The following is a 26836-nucleotide window of genomic DNA, read 5'->3' as shown; positions in this document are numbered from 1 at the left end:
CAACATAATGACTTTCCATTATAATTATATATCTCAGTTTATTCAGCAATTCTCCAGTTAATGGGTAGATGCCTGGCAGTGGTTGATCAGGGTCAAGGCTATGGATATTTTAATCAGTTCCTTAGCATAGTTTCAAATTGTTTTCCAGAAAAATAGGCCCAATTCATAGCTCCACCAACAGAGTATCAGCATTTCTTCAACTCACTCTCTCCTTAGTTGTGTCTGTTAAGGGTTCATGGAGGGGAACAATATGTGGTAAGCCTGGAGAGATAGATAGACACAAAGCTATTGCATCACTCGCTGCCTTGACCTTTGGGCCCTCTGATGCCTTCAGTTGAAGTCAATAAGTATTTATTACATGCCCACCATGTGTAAAGTACTGTGCTGAATGCTGGGGGTGTGAGGACAATAGTGAAAGCATGAGCTTACATTCTCCTAGGGGGATACAACTGGAGTATACAGCCAAATGTTGCACCCATGGCAGCCTCCCCTTTATATAGGAGGCACCCAGAATAACTGCTTGAGGTCTAGAGTGTGCTATGGGTCCTCCACTCAAGACGATGGCTTGCAAGCCTCCACTGCTGTGTTTTCTAAGGAAAATCTATCTCCCTACATCAATAAATACAAAGTAAATAGGATAATAATAGCTAATGTTGATATAGTGCCTTAACGTTTGCAAAGCCCTTTACAAATATTATCTAATTTGATAAATGCTCGTGGCCATAAAAAGTAATTGGAGAGGGGGGAGCATCACAATGGGGTGGTTCAGTGTTGTAGAGAAAGTCAGAGACTTGAGAGTCAGAAGACCCATATTCTCATCTTGCCGCCCCACTTACATTCGATCCCTTCTTGTCACTGAGCCTCATTTTCCCTACCTGTCAAATGAGGAAGTTGGCTTTGACCACCTCTAAGAAGCCCTTCCTGCTTTTATACCCTTTCCATTTAAGGACAATGGTGGTGGGGGTGATGGTGGTTACCCAGAAGGGGAGGGCTTTTTTGTTTGAGAGTTAGGGGGGTGGGGTGGTTAAAATTCTGTCATCAGCTCAGGAGGGGAATAATTAAAAAAAAAGACAAAAACCCAAGAGCTCCCCATCTGGTTCATTCTGTGCAGGAGTCTGTCCTTGAATTGTCTCTGGGACTTGGTTCAGTTGCTCAGCGTCTATTAAAGTCGCTTTCTGCTTATCGCTTTTATTTACTGCGGCAGGGAAGGAAGTCTACCTAGGAGTGGGCACAGTTTATAGGTAATTAAACTCAGCTTGGTGGGAATTTAAACATTAATATTGATGCTCAACTTTTTAATAAAATATAGGTAGAGAAAGGGATATTGATTCCGAAAGTTTTTTTGGTGGTTGTTGTTGTTTTTTAAGTGGAAAGGATTTGATATATCGGGAGCCCGAACAGCTGTGCGTGAAATAGGATCTTACTATACATGAGGCTGCAAATTAAATTCTGTTCTTTCAGGCTGGGGAAGGGTGGAGATGGGGGATGGGAGGGAAGGAGGATTTCTCTCAAGCACCCCATGAGAGATTGGGGCCCAGGGCCCTGTCTCTGTAAGAGCCCACGATCCAGGTCAGAAGAGCTGGCCTTCACCCGCAAGGAATTGATGCCTGCCCTTCCCCCTGGTCTCTTTACCTTCGACCTCCTCATCCCCATTTCCCCAGACAGAGCTGTTCATGCAAATGACTTGCAGCCCTTAAAAAGGAGAACAGCCGGCTTGTGTGGGATGGAGCTAAATTTGGGTTGGAATTGAGGGACGTCCCTGGGGGCCAGGAACGTTGAAGGCTTTGGGCTTTTTTTTTTCTCCTAAGACTGGATAAGACCAAAACCCCCACCTCATCCCCTTAAAGTGGGGGGAGGAAGGGGGAAATGACCTAGTCATCCTTTTCTTTTTGCCCTTTCTGATTTTGGCTCCAAGCTAAGTTCAACCACACAGAGCTTTTATTAATAATCCCCTGTATATGTATAGTGCTTTATGCCTTTCAATGCACATTCCCATTTCTTAAGTGAATCATCACAATAGCCCCAGGCAGAAATAATATCCTAATTTTACAGATGTAGAAACTGAGGTACAGGCCAGCCAATTAACAATCATTTATTAAGCACTTGCTATGTTTCAGGCACAGGAATACAAAAAAAAAAACCACAAGTCCTACTCTCCCACCCCCACCCCCAAGAGTTTAGTTTCTATCGGAGGAAATCACATGGCCGCTGGCCCAAAGCTATGCATTGAAATTAGTGGCAAAGCCAGACCTAGAGAGTATATCTAATAACCCTTAATCCAGTTTGCTCTCCGTGATATCACGCGGTCTCTCCACCGTCGAGATGATCGCAAAGGCCCCTTTCAGCTCTCTAATTTGGTGATTTAAGTATTTCCTCTCTGAATTCTGGGCAAGAAGAATGACTTAGGGAAGGGGTGACACAGAGGAGGAGACAGGATCAGACAGCAGAAAACCTGCCAGCTTTGGAGTCCCGAAAACCAGGTTCAAATCTGAGCTTGGCTACTTTACCACCTAAGTGACCGTGGGCAAATCCCCACCACCCCACCCACTCTGGTTCCTCCATCCGTAAAAGGAGAGCAGTGAACTGGGAAACCAGTAGGGTCCCTTTAAGGACCACATCCTGCAATCTCTTGGCTTGTCCATCTTGAACTGTTAGCCACGGTTCTCCCTGCACCCACCCTCATCCCCACCAAGAGATCATTCTCTGTCCTAGGAAACCCTGGATGTGTATCTTTGACAAGATTAGCAGATTATATAAAAAGGGGGAAAAAGCAAGCAATAATTCCTCACCTACCATGTGCCAAGCACTGTGAGATAAATACTATCTCACTCCATCCTCACAACACTAGACTAAGGCTGAATTTGAACTCAGGTCTTCCTGAGTCCAGGGCTAGTGCTCTACCCACAGTGCCACCTAGCTGCCTCTATATAAGTCCCAATACTATTATCAATGTTCAGTCATTTTCAGTCCCGTCCAACTCTCCATGACCCCATTTTGGGGTTTTCTTGGCAAAGATACTGAAGTGGTTTGTCATTTCCTTCTCCAGCTCATTTCACAGATGAGGAACTGAGGCAAACAGTGTTAAATGACTTGCCCAGGGTCACACAGCTAGTAAGTTTCTGAGGCTGGATTTGAACTCAGGAAAATGAGGTCTTCCTGAATCCAAGTCCACTGCCCTATCCACTGCCTGCATAGCTGTCCTGTTGTTACCAATACTGTAATTATTACTTACTCCAAATCTGACAGCCTGTCATCCCCTAGCCAAGTTCCACCCAGTAGAATGTGACCTCCCTTGGAATAGGAACTGTCTCAGTTGTCTTTGCATCCCATGTATTTAGTGGTTTGTGGCATACAGTAGGTGCTTAATAAGTGCTTGTTAAATTGAATTTAATGGCTGCTGCCAAAAGCCCCCTTCCATGAGAGTTCCCTTCCCTGAGTTAAGACACCCAAAAATTTGGGGGTGATTCAGGGAAGCTACCTTCCTAAAACCTATTATCTCTCCAACTTCAGGCCCTGGGTTTTCACCTGCCTGGGGTGGGGTCCCCACTGGTAGGTGGCCTCCCTTTGTTCTCTCCACTGCTCACAGGATTCTAAGTTCCTAGAATTCGTGCATATCAAACAGTAATCAAGGCCAGGAGGAAGCTCCCTGATTTGGATCTCAGTTTGTGCATGTGCCACAGAGATAATTAGCCGTGTGATTGGCATCCTTTCTCAAGGACAGCGCTTACACAGTCTCCCACTCTTGCCACTGCTGAAACTGAAGCAGGTTTCTCCTTTGATTTCCGGGAAGTCAGCAAAGGTGATCTGTAGGGGACAGGGCATGGATGTGGCCGAGGACCCCATCTGGGCCTCAGAGTAAGGGACAGGGAGCAGCAAAATATGGGGCCCCCAGTCTGTCTGGAAAGAGGGGTCTCCCCCTCATTACCATGCTGAGAATTTGGGCCGAGGTCTGCTTCAAGGATGGGGAAAATCTCATGAACAATTGCTTCTGTTGATTTTATGGTTAATGACTTTCAATCAATTCAGCAAACATTTATTAAATGCTTAATATGAACTGGGCACTGTATAGAAAGATGAAAAAGAAAAAAATCCCCCTGTCCTCAAAGAGCTTCCGTTCTACTGAGGGGGGGGGAGTCAGTCTGGTCATAGAGAAATAGATACAAAGAATCTACAAAATATAAACAAAGTCTTTTTAGGGAAGGACAACAACGTTGTCATTTTTCAGTCATGTTCTACTCTTCATGACCCCATTTGGGGTTTTCTTGACAAAGATCCTAGAGTAGTTTGCCATTTCCTTCTGCAGCACATCTTACAGATGAGGAAACAGAAGCAAACAAGATGCAGTGACTTGCCCAGGGTCACACAGCTAGTAAGTGTCTGAGGCCAGACTATGAACTCATGAAGATGAGTCTTCCTGATTCCAAGCCCAGTGCTCTATCCACTAGGCCACCCAGCTAACAACACCAATAACAGTAAGAATAATAGCTCATATTTGTATAGCACTCGAAGGTTTATAAAGTGCTTTACAAATAACATCGAATTAATAAGCAGGAAAATCAGGAAAGGCCTCATATAGAACTGGGCTTTAAAAAAGCAAAGGATTCTAAGAAGTGGACATGAGGAGAAGTACATTACAGGCGAGGGAGACCTCCTTTGCAAAGGCACCACAGCGGGAGATCAAATGTGCATCTGGGGTACAGCTGACAGTCATCTTTGACAAACTGAAACGTGCGTGAAGGAGAGTGATAGGAAATGACTGAAAAGTCGGGCAGTGGGAGATAGATTGTTGAGGACTTCGTCAAACTGAGGACTTTCGTATTTCCTTCTAGAGCCAATAGGGAGCATCTAAAGATTCTTGGTGTGATCTCAACTGTGTTTTAGGAATATCAGGCAGCCATGTGGAAGATAGATAGGGAAATGGAATAAGCATTTATATACCACCTACTATGTGCCAGGCACTGGGGAGAGACTAGAAGCAGGGAGATCCATCAGGAGGCTACTGCACCTAAGTGGCTGCTCCGAGGAAAAGATGATGTGAGCGAAAGGAAGGGGATAGGGGGAGAAAATGTCATGTGTGTAGAAGAACGAAATCATTTCCTCACAAAAATCACCTGCCCTATGGCTCCTCTCACCATCTCTGTGATTTTCCAGACACAAATTCCTTAGTCCGTGGCCACTACTCTCCTGTAGATGATGTCTTTACCTATTAGAAGCTAAGCTTCTCCAATGAGAGGACCAATTTACTTTTTGGCTTAACGAATAGTCAAGTGCTTAGGAAATTATTTTCATTTTTCAAAATTTTCATTTATTCATTCGGCAGTTGCCATAAAGTTAAAGGGTGCAATGATTCTTGCCACTATTTTACAGATGAGGTAACTGAGGCTCAGGAAGTAGAGTGATTTGGCCAAGGTTGCCAACTGTTGGAGTAAGGACTCCCAGGAACTGCAGACTTATTCCTGCAGACACCCAGTTAGTTTAACACACTACCATCCCGAACTCCTGAGCTCAGTCCATCCACTAACTTCAACCTTTTCAGTAGCAGGAATTCCAGGATACTTTGTATATATTTTATATCTGTTTATTCATTCACATATTGTTTCCCCTGATATAATGCAGGATGCCTAAATGGAGGGACTGGGATCATATGATCATAAATTTAGAATTGGAAGATTGGCAATTACCTAGGTCAGGGGTGGGCAACCTTCAGCCTCGAGGCCACATGTGGCCCTCTCAGTCCTCAGGTGGGGCTCTTTGACTGAATCCAAACTTCACAGAACAAATCCCCTTAATAAATGGATGTGTTCTCTAAAATTTGGACACAGTCAAAAGACTTCACCCAAAGACCTAGAAGGCCACATGTGGCCTCAAGGCCATAGGTTCCCCACCCCAACCTAGGTCAACCCCCTTGTTTTTAGGAAACAGGCCTAGAGAGAGCAGGTGATTGTCAAAGATTACACAGAAAATTGGGACAGAGATGGTTCTAGAACTCAGGTCTCCCAATCTCTAAATCACAGCTCTCTCTTCCACCATATTGGCCTAGCCAGAGGTTGGCATGGACATCTGGCTCTGTCACAGCCTTGGATTTATGCTATAAAGAGGTAACTGGGAGCCTCATGCTGCCTTAGTCACAGCAACCCCCTCAGAAAGTCATGTTTCCCCTCATTTTGTCCCCAGGGGCTCTGGAGCTTGCTAAAAGGTCACCTCCACCTTGTGTTTCCTCTTTCCTGTCTCTCAGCCCCAAAGGTCACAACTGGCTGAAATCCCTCCCACATTAGATTCCCCTTGCTCTGGCTTCACCAAGCTCTCCATGACCAGGAAGGGAGGGAAGCCTCATTCCTGACCCTTGTCCTGTCCTCCTCCTGCCTCCCAACCTAAAATCTCCCAGTTCCCATCCCACAACATCTCATCCTCCCAAGCCTGTGGCCACTCCATAAAGTGAAGACTCCATTGAGCTCCTGAAGCCATTTCATAACCAATTTCCAATTTCCTGTAATGTACCAAGAAGATAAAAAGAAAGAAGGAAGGGAGGAAGGAAGGAGGGAAGGAAGGAAGGAAGGAAGGAAGGAAGGAAGGAAGGAAGGAAGGAAGGAAGGAAGGAAGGAAGGAAGGAAGGAAGGATGGAAGGAGGGAGGGAAGGAAGGAAGGAAAGAAGGAAGGAAGGAAAGAAGGAAGGAAGGAAAGAAGGAAGGAAGGAAGGAAGGAAGGAAGGGAGGAAGGAAGAAGGAAGGAAGGAAGGAAGGAAGGAAGGAAAGAAGAAAGGAAAGTAAACATTGTTTTAAAAAAAAGTTGCTGACCATCACTTCTCCTTACTCTATCCTCAGAATACACAGAGGACTCAGGTTTAGCTGAGTTTCCCTCCCATAGACTGTTTAATCATGGAGCAAAATATTTACACCAGCCAATAAAGCACAGAAAGCTGGTGATTGCTCATCAGTTCGCTGGGGAAAAGTTTATTGTGGGCATTTGAAACCTCGACGTGGCCCCTGATAATTGGCTCTGTACATCTTTGGCATCAGAAATTTACATAACATGTTGGGAATGATTGATGGCTTCTGTAACCTGGCCTGTCTTTCCACAGTAGCTTGGCCATCCATCTTGGCCATCACTGCTGGGGCCATCCATCTTGTCTTATTTCTTGCCGCAAATGTAGCTAAAGACAGATGGATGGATAGATAGATAGATAGATAGATAGATAGATGGATGGATAGAAGGATAGAGGGATGGAAAGATAGAGGGAGATATAGGATAGCCATATATGATAGATAAGTAGATAGATATGATATACATAGATATGGTAGACCAATGGATAGACACAATATAGATGGATGTATAGATAGATGTAAGGATAGAGGGAGGGAGAGAGAGAGAGGGAGGGGGAGGGAGGGAAGGAGGGAGAGAGGATACCAGCACAAGCCCTTGCGGAGCTTACATTCTAATGAGGGAAGGTAATACCTAAAGGGAGCTAAAAAGGAGAGGAGAGTGTCAAGGAAGTGAGAGAGGCATTATTGCAGTAGGTTATGAAGAGGTAACGTGGGCCTGAAATAGGATTCTAGCTCTGTGCAAGAAGGTGCTTTTGTTACACCTATTTGACATATGGGAGAACTGAGGCAAACAGAGGTGAAGTGAAAGTGAAGCAGAAATAGCCATGAAAGCTTGCATTTCTCCAGACACTTTGTATGTATTATCTCATCTGATCCTCACAACAGCCCTGTGAAGTAGATGCTATTTTTATCACCCCCCCCCCCATTATACAGATGAGAAAACTGAGACAGGTTAAATGACTTACTCAGAGTCAAACAGCTAGGCTGTGTCTGAGGCAGGATTCAAACTCAAGACTTCTTCAGTCCAAGATCAACAGTCTGCCCAGTACACCACCTAGCTGAAGAAGGTCAGAGGAGGGTTTGCATAAATTTTTTAAAGTGTGCTATTATGAATGCAATTCTATTTTTCCAGGACAGCTCGGTGGCACCATAGTGCACAGAACGCCAGCCCTTGAGTCAGGAGGACCTGAGTTCAAATTCTGGCCTCAGTCACTTACGAGTGTGTGACCTTGGGCAAGTTACTTAACCCCAATTACCGCCCCCCTAAAAAAGCAGTTCTATGATTCCAAATCTACACTATTTCAAATTATCTCAACAACAACCCTTACTTAGGCTCCCACTGCATAAAGAACACTGGCCCTGGTGCTGAGGGAGAGAAAAATTTAGAATAAGACCTGAGCCCCTAGCCCAGAGCTAGAATCCTCTTGCGGGCCCTCATTGTGGCTTCACAACCTATTGCAATATGTTTCTCTCACTTCTTTGCCCTCTCCTCAAAACCTCATCATCGTCCCATTGCCCCCTCTTCCCCTTTATGGAACACATAAACCCACTGGAAAGGTAGGAAGAGGCCAGGCTAGGGGACGTCTAAAGAGGAAGCTAAGTTATTTATGTGGGCCTTTCCTTATTAATGCCCCCCCCAGTTTTGCACATATTTTCTTTCCTTCTCTGCATGCACTTTATTCCTACCAGTAGATTCTAAGGCCCTTGAGGGCAAGACATTTTCTTTTGTCTCAGTACCTTCAGTGTCAGGCACAGAGTTAGTACTAAAATAAATATTTTTCCTTTCTTTCACTTATTTATAGAGTGGAAGCTTGTTGAGAGTAGGGACCATTTTGATTTGGTTTTGTATCCCTAGCATCTGGTACGATGTCTGACACACAGCAGGAGCTTAATATTTGTTGAATTGCACTAAAGTGAATCAGCATAATCTGGGGTAAACTCTTTCCTTCTGGCCCAACAAACTCTCTCTACTCCACAGCATAGAGCCTTCCAGCCTTGCTCTGGCAAAGATTACAGTTTATTTCCATGCTGATCTTTGGCCCAAACCTTAGTAGAGTCTGTCTTCTGTTCTGAGCTCATTAAAATTATTTCTTCTTTAGCTGCAAATGGAATGTTTATTATTACAATTATTTGAGTTGGTCTGTGCTGGGCTCCGGGCTGTCTGTCTGCTCCTGATGGCCCGTTAATCAGATGAATCTAAGCCCAAGGCCTGGCGTAAAGACCTCGGGTTGGGTTCAGCATCTCTCCTACTGAGCTCTGGTTGGGGTAGGGATGAGGGTTGAGGGGAGGGGGAGGCTAAAGAAAGGCCCAACACTCAGCTTCCACATTAACTGTCAGAAGCCGTGAAGTCCCTGGAGTAGGTTTCCTTTAGGCTCGCCTTGCATAATGGCAAAAATCGGAAATAGGAGGCATGGCTTTGAGGACCAGCCCTGCCATGAACCATCCCTTTTACCCTCTCTAGGCTTCATTATCCTAATCTGTAAAATAGAAGAAAGTGGGACTTTTAATCAATTTTTTATTAACAAACATTAATTTTCTCTCCTTCCCATCCCTTTATTGAAAAAGAAAAGAAGGGGCAGCTAGGCAGCCCAGTGAATAGAGCATTGGCCCTGAAGTCAGGAGGACCTGAGTTCAAATCTGGCCTCAGATACTTGACACACTTACTAGCTGTGTGACATTGGGCAAGTCACTTAACCCCAATTGCCTTGCCTTCCCCGCTGCAAAAAAAAAAAAAAAGAGAAAAAGAAAAAGAAAAGAAAATCCTTGTAACAAATATACATTGTCAAGCAAAACCAATTCCTCCACTGGTCTTGGCCAAAAATGTATGTCTCATTCTGCATATTTAGTCCATCACCTCTGGGTCAGGAGGTGGGTAGCATGGTTGGTCATCAATCCCCTGCAATTATGGTTGGTCATTCCACTGATTGGCATTTGGTTAAGTGGAATTGAGAGTCCAACCTCTTTATGGTATGGAAGAGAGAACTAAGGCCCAGAGAACTAAGTAAATTGTCCAAGATCTCTCAGGTTATAATAACAGCAATAATAAATATGATCATAACAATAATGATGACGATGACTGACACGTATAGGGAATATCTTGGAGTTAGGAACAGCTAACGGAGTTAGTAATTACTTGGATACTTACCAGCTATATGACTCTGGACAAGTCATTTAACCCCCATGAGCCTCAGAGTTCCAAGTGCTTAGCCTAGTGCCTAGAATATAGTAGGTGATTGCTTGATTAATCAAGTTTAATTGAACTCTGGGTTCAAGCCCTGATTTTGATACTAGCTGTTATGACACTTGGAATAATTTACTCAACATCACAGTGCCCCCAAGACTCAAGAGCTGTCAATCTACATCGGCAGAGGGAGTATCCATACAATTCCAAAGGAATTGCTCACACCGAAGAAATCAGAGATCCTGACCCCTCAAAAAAAATTTTGCAACGTACATTCTCTAGTGCACTTAAATCATTTGATTTTTAAAATATTTTATAATTTAATAATTCTATAGAATCATATTTGATTGTTACAGCAACCCTGTGAGATGGGTGCTGTTCAAATCCTGCCTCGTAATAGTAGTATGACCTTGGGTAACTTACCTAACTTCTCTGCACTTGAGGTTCCTCCTATGTAAAAGGAAGGGATCAGGCCAGGTGACCGCTCCGTCCCCTCCAGCTCTCCAGCCATGAATGCATGAATACTTGTAAGTTGTATGACCTAGCTTGCTTTGCTAGGCTTCCATTTCCTCTTCTGTAGAATGGACGGGACTAGTGAGCCTATGGGGTCCCTTTTCTGGCTCTAAATCTACAATCAATAAGATCAAATTTTCCCCATTTTAAAGTTTCAGACTCCAAATAAAATGTTTATTAAGCACCTATTATGTGCCAAGCACTGTGCTAAGTCCTAGGACTCTGAGCCTTGTAGAGCTTAATGGATTGCCCAGGGTAATATACCTACTAAATAGCCAATGTGGGATTTGAACTCGGGTCTTCCTGACTCCAGATCCAAGAATTTATTCCTGAGCTAAGAACTCAGATTGCAGGATATTTGATTTAGACAGAGGAAAAGGACTGGGACTTCAGTGCCCCACTGCCTTGCCCCCATCTACCTTCCAGGGTTGGTGGTAGGTTCAAATGAGATTATGTATATTCTCCCTGTGAATATAAAGCCTTATCAATATTAGACAGAGCTATTGTCAGTACATCATCCCCTAGGAGTTGGTTGGGTGGGCTTTGCTTCTGCCTCATGAAGTTGGGTTTCCCAGAAGCCATTGCCCATCCCACTGGGTGACCCTGACCTTGAAGCAGCCCAGTACTGAAAGGACCTGCTAATAACTCTGTCACTCAGGTTTCGGTGAGTGCATTATCCTGCTGCCCACTGAACCCAGAGTTGTCTGCACTGATAAAATGGAGTGATTTAGGGGACAATCAAGGCCAGGGGGTGTACCATGGAAAGTGCCCTGGACCTAGAGGCAGAGGACCCGGGCTCAAAGTCTGACCCTGCAACTTCTTACCTGTGTGACCTTGGGCACATCATTGCCCCCATTAGGCTGATAAGACTTGATAAGAGATTAGACTAGATAATTTCTAAGCTTCCTCAGAGCTCTGACTTTCTAAATCCAAAGATCTCTTCTCACTCTGATATTTTCTTTCCCAAGATTTCTCCCAGCCCTGACACTTCCTGTTCTAAGGCCCCTTCCAGCCCTGACATTCCCTGTTCTAAGGTCCCTCCCAGCCCTGACATTCCATGTTCTAAGGTCCCTCCCAGCCCTGACATTCCATGTTCTAAGGTCCCTCCCAGCCCTGACATTCCATGTTCTAAGTCCCCTCCCAGCTCTGACATTCCTTTTTCTAAGGCTCCTCCTAGCTCTGACACCTATGACCCTAAATAACAAATAATTCAGTTTACTTTGGGGATACATTTTGTGATTTATAAAAAGAAGTCACATCCCAATTATATTCTGCTTTGACTGATAATAAATTTATTCTCTAAAAACACCCGAGAGCAGGGAAATGACTATGAGGTAGGCTAGGTGACGAGGAAAAGTCAGCCTGAGACTTAAGGATTAGTTTGAAAATACACCTGTATAATATACATATCATAACCATTGCTGTGGACTGTGGACTTGGTTCATCCCCACTTCTCCAAATAGACTGGAAGTTCCTTGAGGGCAAGGTCCATGTCTTCTTGTTCCATCATTGAGCCCCCACTTGCTAAAGGTTTGTTGAAGGGATATTGACAAGTAGAGCATTACCAGAGAATGACCACAATGGTGAGGTGCTCTAAACATAGACTATGAAGGAATGTTTAGAGGAAAAAATATTGGGAGGATATGACCACAGGCTTTAGTCATCTGAAAGGTTATTGTGTGGTAGAGGTATCTGATTTATGCTATTTGGTGCCAAACTCCAGGATGAAGGCCAATCAGTAGAAGGTTTGTGGAGGAGTACATAAGTACATAGGTAGAAATTTACCTAAGTAAAAAATATCCTATTAGGGCTGCCCTTTTGAATGGGAGAGGGCAGCTAGTTGGTACAGTGGAGGGTACCACTTCACCCTGTTTACCTCAGTTTCCTCATCTGCAAAATGATCTGGAAAAGGAAGTGGCAAACCACTCCAATATCTTCGCCAAGAAAACCCCAACTGGGGTCAATGAAGAATCGGACAGGAGTGAAACAACTAAACAACATTGAATTGGGAGTGGAGGAGGGGAAAGTAATAAGTTTCCCATCCCTGGAGGTCTTCAAGGTGAATGGAATGCTCATGAATACCTTGAATACCTTGTCTCAACTGAAACATTCAATCCCACACTAGTGGAGATGCAAAGATAAATATGATCCTTGCCTTCAAGGGGGTTGCAGTCTAGTAAATTGCAGCTCAGCTGTCCAGCTCATCTTAGTAGCAACTAACCTTTTGTCAATTTGAGTAACAGACAAAAGGTCTTCTCACCAGGCAGAATGGGTCTTACGGTGACATCAGGGCTGACATATGGTATGATTCTAATTTTGTGAACCCAGTTCTAAGGCAGAATCTTGTGATTCAAGAAAGGGCCCTCAGCCCCTTCTGAGCCTCCCACCATTCTCCTGGTTCACACTTTCCCTTCCAGAAAGGTGGAGGTGAGATATCTGAGCAGGAGAATGTCTCCCAAAATAGATTCATTCCAACGTGCTTTTTTCCCCCAAACAGGTTCCATGACTTGGGCTCTTCCTTGCCTTCCCTTGGGGAGGGTGCTAGTTGGGAAGGTGGGCTGTCATCTTGCCCTGTGTTGGTTGGTACAAGGTTTATGATATTGGTGTGAATGGTCGTTAACTAGATTTACAGATGCTCAGACACGATATAAGTCCATTACCGTGCATTTCCCCTTTTAGACAAAAAGGGATTTTTAGCGGGTTAATAGGACTTTTATTTCATTATCTAATGGTAAAAGTGTTTCGTTACACGCACTAGATAAATGCGTAGGGGCAGTAACAAATGTGGTCTCATAGCCGGCTGCTCCTCTTCACCGGGCATATGGTAGATTAAAGAGTTCACCCTCGAAATATACTCCTGCATGCGCATGTGTTTTTAATAAATCTGATTGCAGATATTTATTGCATCACCGGATTTGGAAAATTATGGAACTTGATTGCTGCAAATATAATCGGGTGATACATACGGAACTGCAGCTCAAGTTATTGTCCAGGGCAAGAGGGTGGGGAAGGGAAAACGTCCTTCCAGTTCCTGCAAGCAGGCGAGCGACCACATGAACAGACCATATCCTGAATTATGCAAATGAAAGCGATGACAGCTTCTAGTGAATTGTCCTCCCCTCCTGAAATTGCCATTAGAAATGAGGAGGAAAGGGAAGGGCCCATCCAGGATCCTTGCACAACCCAGAGCCTTTCTTCCCTGTGTGGAAGATGGAAGGGTTTTTCCCTTTCTTTTCGGCTCATCTTCTTTTGTTGTTGGCAGTGGCTGAAACCTTCCACTTTCTGGCTCCCACCTACTTTTCTGAGATAACTGAATAATTCTCCCCATCTTGAACTTTCTATTCTGGTCTAGCCGGCCAGCTTGCTATTTCCCTTATATGACATTCTATTGCTCACCTCCACTCTTTTGCAGGAGTGGTTTGTCATGCTTAGAATGTGGGGGATCTGCACTAGATCCTGGGGATACAACAAAAAGTCATTTTGAGAGGGAGAGATCTCTAATAACTGAAGGGGAGAGTCAATAGGAATCTGCCTCCAAGAACTGCTGGCTTTTTTTTAAAGCAAAGCCTCTTACACCAGATCTGTCCTGACCTCCCACCCATACTCCCTCCCAACTAACAGCCCTGTCTCCCTCTGTAAAGGACTTTGGAGCTAATCTGTGCTGACCCATGGATGTGCTCCTCAAAAGCATGTAAGGCCTCCATGAAGTCATGGACGCTGTCATTTTTGCTTTGTTTATTTGGTAGTGCCCAGCACCATCCCTGACACATAGTAGGTGCTTAATAAATGCTTGCTGATAATTTTTAATAAGCATTTATTGAGTGCCTAATGTGTTCCAGGCTCTGTGCTAGATCCTGGGGATGCAGAGAAAGATAAAAGATAGTGCCTGCTATCAAGAGGTTCATACCCTAATGGAGAACACAATATGCAAACAACTATGTACAAGCTATATACAGGATAACTGGGGGGTAATCTCCCATTAATTGGGTAATGTATCCTCCCTGGCAGAATATAGAGTAGGACAGCTAAGTGACACAGTGGATACAGTAGGTGGTATAGTGGATAAAGCACCAGGCTTGGAGTCAGGAGGACCTGAGTTCAAATCCAGCCTCAGACACTTACTAGATGTGTTGTGACCCTGGGCAAGTCAACCCTGATTGCCTCAGTTTCCCCATCTATTGAATGAGTTGGAGAAGGAAATGGCAAACCTCGGTATCTCTGCCAAGAAAACCCCGAATGGGGTCAACAAAGAGTCAGACATGATTGAAACAACAACAACATTTGCATTGGAGGCTTTAGGAGGCTTTAGGAGGGGGTGGGCTCCACAAAGATTCAGTCTCATAGGAGAAGAACCACAAAGGACCTTAGAAGTGATCTGGTCTAATACTCTCATTTTACAGATACGGAAACCGAGGCAAAGAGAAGTCAAGCGACTTGCCCCAGGTCACACAGATATTAAATAGCAGAATCTGGATCTTAACTTCATTTCTTTGAATAAACAAACAAAATTCATTCTGTCGCACCTCAGTCTAACGCCTCACTCAAACTCCTTGAGGTCATGGAAGGTTTTTATGTTTTCGTCTCCGGTGTCCCTAGCGCCTAGCCCAGGATCCAACACACAGTAGGCACTTAATAAATGCAGGTTCAATTGAATTGACTCCTTTGAAAGCCAGGCTCCACGCCTCCGCCCCACTCCGAGGCGGGCCAAGCCCCTTCAAATCCACTCCATCTGCACCCGAGGGCCCTCAAATGAAATATTCCTTGCACTCGAAGTGAACTGGAAATAATTTACCGCGAGAGGACCGAAAGGTCAGTTTACTCCACATCGGCACCTTCATTTTTCCAAAATCCGCCGAAATTAAAAAGCTATAGATATCTTATAGAGCTTATTTATGAACACTTAAGTGTAAGTAACTCATGGTTGGAACGGTTCCCTGCCCGTGATATATGAAAGCTGTCAGCGCCACATTCTTAGACTATAATCTGCCCGTACAATATGCTATTTTGACATGGCCTGGTGATGTTTTCCACAGTTACTGACAAGCGTATGCCAGCGTTCCTTTGGAAAAATTAAGAAATGGGCTGGTGGGGGGGGGGGGGGCAGGGGGAGAATGGGGGACTCCACCCAGTTGTATGTCTATCGATCAACCTAGCTCCCAATGATCTAAAAATAAAAACCCCAGATTTTTGGTCAGATCCATGGTTTCTTAAATTATTCCCAGGCACCAGGAGTCAATACAGTGTCTTTTCTCAGCTTTGTAAGTTAAGAAAAACTTGTTCGGCGTTCTGTTATGTATGATGATGAAGGGGGGTGGGGTGAAGGACAGAGGGGAAGAAAAAACCCACCGTCTTTTTTTTCCCTCTTTCTCCCTCTTATTGTTCTAGAAGGAGCTTAATTCTGTTGCCTCTGAGCTGGCGTCGCGGCAGGAGGAGAGCCAGAATTCTCATAAACATTTAATTGAACTCCGTCGGGAATTTAAGAAAAATGTACCTGAGGTACAGTATATTTGCGGCTCCGGAATTAACGCGGTGGGAAGGCAGATTTCTCTCCCTTCAAACTCGATTTTTGAAAACTGGCGACATAAGTGACTAACAAGGAAAGAAGCTAATTAGCCACAAAGAAAAATTAGCGCCCCCCCCCTAACCCTCGAGTTCTCTTGGCATTGTGGTGCCCAGCAGTTCCATATTATGGAAAAATGGAAAGGATTTCCATTAAAGTCATTGTTTCAGAAGACTTCATGAAACAGTCCTCTCTTTCCCACACCGCACCCCCTGAACATTCAAAACTGAGATCTTGTTATTTGGAGCACCGAGCCTCGATGGACTGTTTGTCCAAAGATTATTTGTTCACTTTGCCATTTGAGCCCATGAGGCTGTCAAGGCACGGTGACCTACCCCTCCCCTTACCCCTCCCCCGTTCTTTCTGCCTCTTTACTTCAGTCCTCATGTCCTATCCCCACCCCCACTTTAGTTTTTTCTTTCCCTCCTCACCTACCACCACCCGGAAAGCTTTGTTCCCCATGAGCCTGTGTCTGCCTCCTTGGGAGAAGGTGCTGGTGCTGGTGCTGGATCGGTAAGGGATCCCCACGGGAAGGAAACAAGATTTTACAGGCTTCCATTCTCTTCTAGGGAGAAATCGAAATAGCCTTGTCCTTTGCCAGCAGGTCCAAATATTGCTTCTTCGAAAATTCCAGAAATTTCCAGAGGGAGGAAGGAAGGAAGGAAGGAAGGAAGGAAGGAAGAAAGGAAGGGAGGGAAGGAGGGAGGGAGGAATGGGAGGAGAGGGAGAGAAAGAAAGAAAAGAAGGAAGGGAGAGAGAGAGAGAGAGAGAGAGAGCCCAAACTCTCTGTAGCTTTGGCAGAGTAGACCAGGGACCTTGGTGAAAAGTCAGTTAGGAGGCACAGTAGAAAGAACATTGGATTTGAAGTCAAGAGCACCTGAATTCGAATCCCAGCTCTTTCACACATTACTTCCTCTCTCTGGGCCTCAGTTTCCGCATCTATAAGATGAGAGGGTTGGGCCAGATGGCCTCCAAGGTCCTTTCCAACTCTCGACCTGAGATCCCATGAAGTATCTTCCTTTGACACCAGCCACCCTATTGGACTGATGGAACTCCATCATACTTCCCTACAAAATTGCCCGACCATTAGAGTTGTCCCAAAGTGGGTCATCGGATCCTAGCTCTTGAGCTAGAAGGGACCTCTTAGAGACCATCTAGTTCTAGTCCAAGACCCTTATTCTACATTTAAGAAAATTGATACCTGGGGAGGCTGGGAAGCTTATCATATGCTAGCAATCCATAGATAGGAGGGATCTTTAAGGCCATCTCACCTACCTCCCCTCATTCTACAAATAAGGAAACTGAGGCGCAAAAAGTAGAGTGACTTGAACAGGATGCCTTGGGAGGTAGTAGTAGCTTCTCCATCACTGGAAGTCCTCAAGCAGAGGTACCACCTTCTGCATGAAGCCTTTCCTGACCCCCCCAAAACCCTACCTTGTATATTTATTTATGTTTATTCACTTTTTACCAATGCTGAAAATTTTTACAGATGTCCTTGCTGCCTCATCTATTAGAATATAAATTCTATGCAAGGAAGGATTGTTCCAGTCTCTGTATTTGCATCCTCAGGCCCTGGCAAAATGCCTAACATAGAGTGGGTGCTTAAATACTGGATTGGTAGGGTGATTGGATAACCCCCTTGTGGGGGATCTGATGCAGAGGAGATTCCTGCTTTAGGTCTGGGCTGGCCTGGATGACCTCTGAGATCCATCCCTTTCAATGCCAAGATTCCTTGACAGATTTCATGGTGTTGAGCATACTCACTTTAGCACAGGTCTAGGTAGATTTGGAGGCCCTGTCCAACTCTGAGATTCAGTGACTCTGCAAAGCTTGATCATCACAATAGAGGGTAAAAAAATGGATTCTGAGGCAGAGGACCCAGGTTCAAATCCCAACTCTGACACCGGCTGTCTGTTTGACCTTAGGCATGTCACTTCCCCAATCTGAGACTCGGTTCCTCCCCTGTAAAATGAGGGGGTTGAACCAGATAACTACAAGTCAGTGATCAGCTGTTTCCAAATTGACTAAAATTCAGTTCCTTGGCTCCTTAAGTGGGCCTTAGGCAGGTTCTCTTTCCTTAGTGATGGCACCCTAGGGAGGTTCCAGGGCCATACTCATCCAGAAGGCATTCTTCCATGTATCAAGCAATCCACTGCAGAGCTTATGACAGCCCCCCCCAACCTCCACATAGCCTATGTTGCTACTTAGTTTCACTGAACCCCGTTTGAGTTTGGAGTTCATGAGCAGGCCCTGTGAAGCATCTGAAGGCGAGGGCTCAGGATGGTTTCTAGAGCCAAAATGGCCCCAATCAGGATGGCCCTGGTTCTCTAAGTGGGGCTCGACCTGCTGGGCCTCCCAGATCCAGGCTCTCCATCTTGGGATTTGGCATTGAGCTAAGTCTCTGCCACTAGCAGAGGAACAAGATAAGATGAAGGGCAGTAGCTAGCACCATTGGGCATTACCTCCACTGACCTCTGACATCCCATCCACCTCGTAGGTTCCTAGCCAGGAATTGGGCAGCAAATCTGGAGGAAAGGATTTAATTCGATTCAGTACGCCTTTCAGAGATTTGAGTAGCAGAGGAAAGGTCTTTCCACCAGGCAGAATGGTCTTGCTGTAACATGAGGGATGGCATATGGCATGATTCTAATTTTATGACTCTGATTCTGAGACAGATCTCATGATTCAAGAATGGACCCTCAGCCTCCTCAAGGCCTCCTACCCCCATCCCCCAGTCTCCTTCTCTTCATTGATACATGGAACTCCCAGTGAAGATGTTCCCTCTACCAATGCAGATCAAAACCTGCAGAGAGTTACCTAAGGATTTTAGTGACTTGCCCAAGGTCATAAAACCAATATGGATCAGAGTTAGAATGTGAATTTGGGTCTTTCTGACTCCGTAGCTGGCATATTATCCCACTGTGTCTTTCTTTCCTACCCTCTCAATCAACAATCAATCAGCAGGCATTTATTAAATTTTTGCTGTATGCCAAATCATGCTAGGTGCCAAGCATGCAAAGATAATAACAAGTAAGGAAAAGATCTGGGATTTGAACCCGGCACTTTCCTCCAACTCGAGCATTATTTAGACTACACCATGCATCCACCTCAGTGACACATGCCCTCTTTGAGTGCTCTGTGGCTCTCTGCCCTCCCAGTTCAGTTTGTCCATCTTTGGGGTGGGGGAGAAGAGGAAAGGGAACAAGCACTGACACACCTACAATATGCCAGGCAAAGTGCTAAGCCCTTTACAAACATTATCTCATTTGATCCTTAAAACAACCCTGGGATGTAAGGGCTATTATTATCCCCTTTTGCCAGATGAGGAAACTGAGGCAAACAGAAGTTTAGTGACTTGCCCAGGGTCACACAGCTGGTAAGTGTCTAAGGCCAGGTTTGAACTTAGATGGTGTATCTGCTGTACTATCTAGCTTCCTGTGGGAGGTTTTGGGGGAGCTAGGGATTAGATTCAGGTCTCTCCTTGGGGTGATTTGCCCAAAATGTAATAAATGCTGTAATTTCACCATTTAGTATGCCCAGCCCCTAGAAGCTGCTACGGTGATTCCTCACCATTCCTATTACATTTTAGAGTTTGCAGAACACTGCCTACATTGATATGCTTGATCCTCACAGATGTGAAAAATGAGGCTCAGAGAGGGTTAGTAACTTACCTAGGTCACACAGCAAGTAAATGGCAGAGGCAGGATTCAAACACTATTGTTCTGTCTTCCAATCACTGTGCCACCTTGGGGGCGTTGCTTCCGGGCACCAGCTCACTCAGCCTGGCCCTGAAGTGGTCCCTGGAGGTCTCTGAAGGCCTTTCTTCTCCCTTTCCTGACTTCCCCCTCCCCCCCCCAAGGCAGCAAAGGTTTTTTCTCAATTAGTCTCCCTCGGGGAGCAGTACAGGTGAGGTGCGAAATCCAGGCCGGGTTTTAAGCCTCCAATTTCAACTTACATAATTTTAATACCGCATAATTATGCAATTATGCAATTAGGAATAAGTTTCCATTCCTATTATAGTGTGCCTCTGAAATTTTCTCTTTTGGAACTGGTTCCTCTGGTAGGAAAGAGAGAGTCATGTTAGGGCCCTATTTAGGAGGGGGAAAAAAAAACCTTGGCTGGTGCCAACTCCCCTCCTACTTGTAACTTTGAGCAGCTCCCTGTGGGTGACAATGAACAGGACACTGGGCCCCTTCTGGGAAGGGAGCCACCCCTGCTGGTATTGGAGAAAAAGATGGGCCTGGGAAGGAGGAGGACTGGAGAGCGGGGCAGGGACAGAGACATAATGGACAAGAGAAGGAAAGCCCATGCCCAGACAGGCAGGCAGGTTTGGTCCCAGCAAGGCAGGTCTTCCCCTCAGAGTCCACGGGGAATTCTGGGAGTAGCGCCAAGGTCACACAGGTAACACAAGGCAGAGCTGGGATTTGAACCCAGGTACCCCAACTCCTGTTTCTGAAGTCATGGTAGATTTAAAGCTCCGTGAGGGCAGGGACTGTCTTTTGCCTCTTTTTGTATCTCCAGCATTCAGCATAGTGCCCGGTGCATAGTAGGCACTTGTTAAAATGTTTATTGACTGACTGCACCACACTGCCCCTCAGTTTCTTCATCTTTAAAATGGGAGTAATGATACCAGCACTACCTGGCTTTCCCCGGCCTAGTCCCTACTCCTCTGTGGGTGTTAGTGTCTTCATTTGTAAAGCAAATGGATTAATCTCTGTGAATCCATCCAGGCTCAAATGGCGTCGACAGTTGTGTAGAGATTTTATTGTATTATTTCTTTCAGTTATCAAGGATCATTTTTTTTCTCCTTCTCACCTCTCTCCGCCTATGTGGGACATAGGAAGGAAGGAAGGAAGGAAGGAAGGAAGGAAGGAAGGAAGGAAGGAAGGAAGGAAGGAAGGGAAGGAAAGAGGAAAGGAGGAAGGAAGGAGGGAAGGAAGGGAGAAAGAAAGGAAAGAAGGAAGGAGAGAGGGAGAAAGGAAAAAAGGAAGGAAGAAAGGAAGAGAGTGAGGAAGGAAGGGAGAGAAGAAGGAAGGGAGGAAAGGAGGAAGGATGGAAAGAAGGGAGAGAGTGAGGAAAGGGTGATGGGAGGAAGAATGAAGAAAGAAAGGAAGAGAGGGAGTAAGGAAAGAAAGAAGGAAGGAAGGAAAGAAGAGAGAAAGGAAGGAAAGGATGATGGGAGGAAGAAAAGAGAGAGGGAGGAAGGAAAGAAGAAAGAAGAGGGAGGAAGGAAAAAAGGAGCTTAATAAATGTTCTCTTCCCCTCCCCCCATTTCTTCAGGGCAGGAGTTGTTTTGCCTGGCACATAGTAGGTGCTTAATGCTTGTTCTCTCCCCACCCTTTCGTAAGCGCAGGGACTATGTTTGCCTTTCTTTGTATCCCCAGCACTTAGCACAGAGCCTGGCACGCAGTAGGCACTTAAGAAATGCTTGTCAATTGACTGACTGACATATAGTATTAAGGATCATAGGACCATAGCCTCAAAGATGGAAGGGATTTGGAAGACAGACCTGGAGAGAATGGTTGATGTGCCCAAGATCGCCCAAGAGCGGGACTGGGACCCAAACCCAGGTTCTCTTGCTCCAAATCCAGGGCTCTTCCTGCTGTGCCATGATGATGTAATGAGTAGAACTAGGAAATGGAGCATTTTGTTTTTGGAAACTCATGGTTCCCTGGGTCAGAAAGAGTGTCTGGCATGCGCACAGGCAGGAAGAACCAAGGCAATCATATCAGATGAACTTGTGAGTCCCTAATGAAAACAGTAGCTAGCATTTCCACAGTGCTTTATATTCTGCAAGGCATTTTACAAATTTATGTCATTTGATCCTAGTAACATCCCTAGGAAGTAGACATTTCCCAGGAAGTAGACACATTATTATTCCTATTTTACAGATAAGGAAACTGAGGCCCCGAGAGTTTAAGGGTGACTTGCCCAGGGTCACATAGCTAGCAAGTGTCTCGAACTCAGATCTTCATGACTCCAAGTTCAACATTCTATCCATGGAAACACCCAACGGCCCCAAGTCCAAAACCTTGACCTAGGGCCAAATGGACAAAAGCAACAGTGCCTTGGCCAGAGGGTGGGTCCCCCTGCAGCCAAAAGGGGAGGCCTGTCCTCTTGCTCTAAGTCTGGGGCTCGGCTTTAAACAAGTGCATGCCCTTTGGGGGTCTCCTTCCCTCCTCTTTTGGTGACCTCTTGGATCTCTTTTTTCAGGAAATCAGGGAGATGGTCGCTCCAGTCTTAAAGAGTTTCCAAGCAGAGGTAAGACCAGGCACGAAGTGTGTCTTCAGCTCAATCATCTAATCTATTTCTCACCATCCTTAAAGCAGAACCTCATCAGCTGAGAGCACACACACACACACACACACACACGTGCGCGCGCGCACACACGTATACACACTCTGCACTCATGCCCCTCTCTCCAGAAGTGACACCTGAGCTGATCCTAGAAAGGAGCTAAGGGTTCCAAGAGACAGAAATGAGAAGGAAGGGCATGCCAGGCCTATGTAATGATATAGAGATGGGAGTTGGAATATTATGTATGGGAATAGCAAATAGGCCAGTTTGGCTCAATTGTAGAGTGTGTGAAGGGGAGTAATCAGTGTAACTAGTCATGTGTCAACACACACACACACACACACACACACACAGAACTTCACTGTGTTACTATCAAATTAGTTTCTTTGTACTGTACTTAGCTGTAGATAGGTTGTATCTGTACTTTTCCCTCCACCTTCAGTTCAGTGTAAACTTCTCAGGGCAAGGACTGTTTGCATTTTTATCATTGTATCTGCAGCACTCAGCACAGTGCCTGGCACATAGTAGGTGCTTAATAAATGGTTGCTGGTTAATTTATCATTGGTTCACTCTCCTTCCACAAATTACATTGCGATTATTTATCTACTTCAATGTTATACCTCCCCCATTTCCCCCACCCCCAGAAAGAAGGTTCTTTTTTTTCTTTGCATCTCTGGTGCCTAGGATAGTACCTGACACCTTGTCATGGTTCAGTCATTTTTCAGTCTTGTCCAACTCTTTCTTTTCCAGCCCATTTGGGGTTTTCTTGGCAGAGATTACTGGAGCAGTTTGTCATTTCCTCCTCCAGCTCATTTTAAAGATGAGGAAACTGAGGCAAACAGGGTGAAGTGACTTGCCCAGGGTCACATGGCTAGTAAGTATATGAGGTCACATTCAAATTCAGGTCTTCCTGACTCTATCCATTCACCATCTAGCTGCCTATACCTAACATCATATAGGTACTTAATAGATGCTTGAGGGAGGTAAATTTGAATTAGGCTGGGCTGAGGCTGTGTTAAAGGGTCCTTTGTCCTATGTGTTCCAAAATCTATCCTGAATATTCACAAGTGTCCTGCTTTCCCTCAGGCCTTACTTCAGCTTTAAACTGATTTCTCCCAGATCTGCCACTAATCAGGGGTAGGAACCTTGGGCCCTAGGCTGAGAGGTGAAAAGATGTAGATTTTAATCTTGGATTGGTGTGACCTTGGACAAGTCCCCACTCGTCACTAGGCCTGCTTTCTCCTCTGTGAAATGAGAGGGTTGGCCTGGGTGACCCCCAAGATCCTTCCAGCTCCAGCATTCAACAATTCCCTAAGACCCCTTGGCCATTAAGTGTAAACACTTTACCAGTCCTCCTTACTAGGCTGCCTTCCCTCCTCTAGGACCACCCAGAGCAAAATCGATACAGCCCACATGCCTTCCTGCCAATTTGCCAACTGGTCCATGGCTCTCTGCCAAGCTGATCCAGCCCAAAAAAGAGCCTGTTTGCCTTTGGCCATCCTCGACCCCCATAACGGGAGCCGAGTCTTCCCCAACTCATTCTTCCCTTCACTGGACTTTGTAGCCAAGACCCAGAAGAAATGAGTCTATCCAACTCAGGAACGCAGGATAGAAAATCGTCTCATTCCAACCGGGCGGGGAGGCAGAGGGAAAAGGGGAGAAGCTGAGAAATCGTACTTCTGAATGCTTTTAAAATGATCAATCTTCTGGGGGCTGCTTTCTGTGTTCTTCTAATGTGCTTAGGCAGAAACCCCCAGAGGAATGGGGCACCGAGAGCTCACGGCGGGCAGCCTCGGCGACGGCGGCCCATTGGCATCTGTCATCTGCCGCCCGCGCTCCGTTCCTCTAAATCTGTCTCCTTGGAACTACGTAACCACATAAGAAAATATTAAAGTAAACAGTAACTGGATTTACACAAATGCAGCTGATTTCCATATTTTTCATCACTTCGTTTTATTACTCAGTTTACTGATGTGCTCATTTATTTATAGGGCAATCCAGTATTGATTCATCCCGTTGCGCGGGTGCCTAAGCACATAAAAGAGAGTGATAATGATAGGAGTGGGTTTTCATGCCTTTGTGTTTCAAAAAAAAAAGGCATGTTCTCCCCCTACCACCACCCCCCTCCTTCCTCCCCCCCCCCCCCCAGCATCCTTTGTGAGCACATGGGCTCAGGAAGCCAGCTTTTCCCCTGGTACTGAGCCGTCTCCGAGGTTACAGAGACGGCTGTCCTGGTGAGGAAGAAAGCTCTGCTTCTCTGACGCCCTGGCGCCGATGCTCGCTTGGGGGTAGGGTGGGGAGGGCGCAAACCATGCTATGGTCCGGCCCCATAAAGGGTCTTACTTAGAAATGACGTTGAAGGCTTTCATGGAGGCTGCAGATGATGCCTCGGATGTGTTGGCCACCCCGCCTTCTTCCTTCCCCTTGCTTTCCTCACTAACACAGGCATCCACCACCTCATGTCATTTTGCAGTATTTTTATATCTGGGAGACCGTGGGTCATAGTGGAAAGAACCCTGGATTTGGAGTCAGGAGACCCGAGTTAGCTTTAAGACCTTGGGCAAGTAGTTTCATCTCATGTGAAATTTAAACATGGAAGGGATCTGAGTGTCCAGCCCACTGCCCTTCAGTTTATAGTTGGGGAAAATGAGGCCCAAAGAGGAGAGTGACTTTCTCAAGGTCATGAAGGTGCTATGTGGCCATGATGGTACTTGAACCCAGCACTCTGACTTCCCATATCACCTAGGGCCTTCTGACCCTGGAATATTTCCCACCGCAACCTCCATTTTGGGGAGAGGCTCAGGCTGACCATACTTCCTTCCTCTCTCAACTGACTTTTGTCCTGTCGTCCGGACTTTGATGACTCAAAAAGAGGAAGGCTGATGACTTTGCACAGCTCTGCCTCACTTAAATCTGACCCATGCCTCACTTAAATCCAACTCAAATGCAAGTCAAGACATCATGCCATGAAGTCATTGGTCCTCTTTAAAAACGAAGGATGAACAACAATAGCTGTAATTAGGACTCTCTGGACTTCACCATCATGGCCCCCCTGCATAGGCACCACCCCACCTCCACCTCTTTCCTTCCCCCACTCCTCCCAGCAGCTTTTTGGGTGAAGTCTTCTTCCATTAGAATATAAGCTCCCTAGGAGGGAATGTCTTTCTTTTAGCTTGTATTTGTATCCCCAGCACTTAGCACAGTGTCTGGCCCTCAGTAGATGCCTCTTACCACTACGATGCATTGTGGCTCAGTTTCCTCATCTGTAAAATTGGGATAAAAAGACTAGCTCTCCCTATCCCTGAGTTGTGAGGAAAGTGCTTTGTAAAACTTTTGTAATTTTTTGTAATTTTAATTCAACAAATATTTGTTAGATAAAGATTTTTAGAGATGTGTGTGTGTGTGTGTGAGAGAGAGAGAGAGAGAGAGAGAGAGAGAGAGAGACAGAATAACACATTCATATTCCCAAACTGAGAGAGTAAGGGAGAAATACTCATGGTCACTTACAGATCTAGGACTAAAAGGGTCCTCAAAGACCATCTCATCTAATTCCCTCACTTTACAGATCAGGAAATTGAGGTTCAGGGAGGTGAGGTGGCCTGCCCTGGGACACACAAAGCTGGGATTTGAACACAGCTCCCCTGATTCCAGATCCAAGGTTATTTTCACTGCACTTTGCTGCCTCTGTGATTTGCAAACTTTATAGCCTATGGGCATGCCAGCTATAATAATATTATCATGCTTAACATTGCTGGATTTTTTGTTAGAGGGCCTGAGTTTGAATGGCATTAGGAGAGGTCAGCTACCTCCCTGAATGTTTCTAGGTCTTAGTTTCCTTATTGTTCAGTGGGTTGTGGTGAAAGACTTCTGGCTCTTAATGCCATGACTGTCACTGGGGAGATGTGGAGGTGCTAAGTGTAGGGGAAGGTCAGGGCTTAACCTGAGTTCAGGCCATGTTAGGAGGTGAGTGGGGTTCAGAAGAGGTGAGCCCTTAAAATCACTTCATGTCCTTGTTCTACCATCACTCATAAGACTAAAATGACCAGATTCCCTTGTTCATTTGGACTCTTGTGTGTGTGTGAGAGAGACAGAGAGAGAAAAACAGAGAAAGGGAGGGAGAGAGGGGGGAGAGAGAGGAGGAGGAAGAGAAAGAGATAAGGAGGAAGAAGAAATAAAAGAGAGGAAGAAGGAAGAGGAGAATGAGGGAGACAGAGAAAAGGAGGAGGAGGAGGGGGAAGAGTGAGGAAAAGGAGAAAGGAGGAGAGAAAGGGAGAGAGGCAGAGAAAGGGAGGGAGGGACATAGGGGAAAGGAGAGAGAAAGGGTGGAGGAGGAGAGAGAGACAGAGAAAGGGAGGGAGAGAGGAGAGACAGAGAAGAAGGAAGAGGAGGAGAGAGAAGAGGAGAAGAAAGGGAGAAAAGAGAGAGGGAGAAGGAGATAGAGAGAAAAGGAGAGAGAGGAGAGAA

The 26836-nt window shown here is 45.5% G+C and overlaps 1 protein-coding gene across 1 annotated transcript in view; it reads left to right on the top strand.

Moving 5' to 3' along the window:
• Positions 1-26836, top strand: part of CUX2 (cut like homeobox 2) — a 249209-nt gene that overhangs the window by 131211 nt on the left and 91162 nt on the right. The window contains exons 3-4 of the mRNA XM_036764170.1: positions 15901-16011; positions 22289-22336. Coding sequence (XP_036620065.1) covers positions 15901-16011; positions 22289-22336 — 159 coding nt within the window. The remainder of the gene's footprint in view (positions 1-15900; positions 16012-22288; positions 22337-26836) is intronic.

This window comes from Trichosurus vulpecula, chromosome 1 (assembly GCF_011100635.1).
Source record: "Trichosurus vulpecula isolate mTriVul1 chromosome 1, mTriVul1.pri, whole genome shotgun sequence".
Lineage (NCBI taxonomy): Eukaryota > Metazoa > Chordata > Mammalia > Diprotodontia > Phalangeridae > Trichosurus > Trichosurus vulpecula.
Note: the sequence above shows the minus strand (reverse complement) of the source record. Positions and strands in the feature narration are given on the sequence as shown.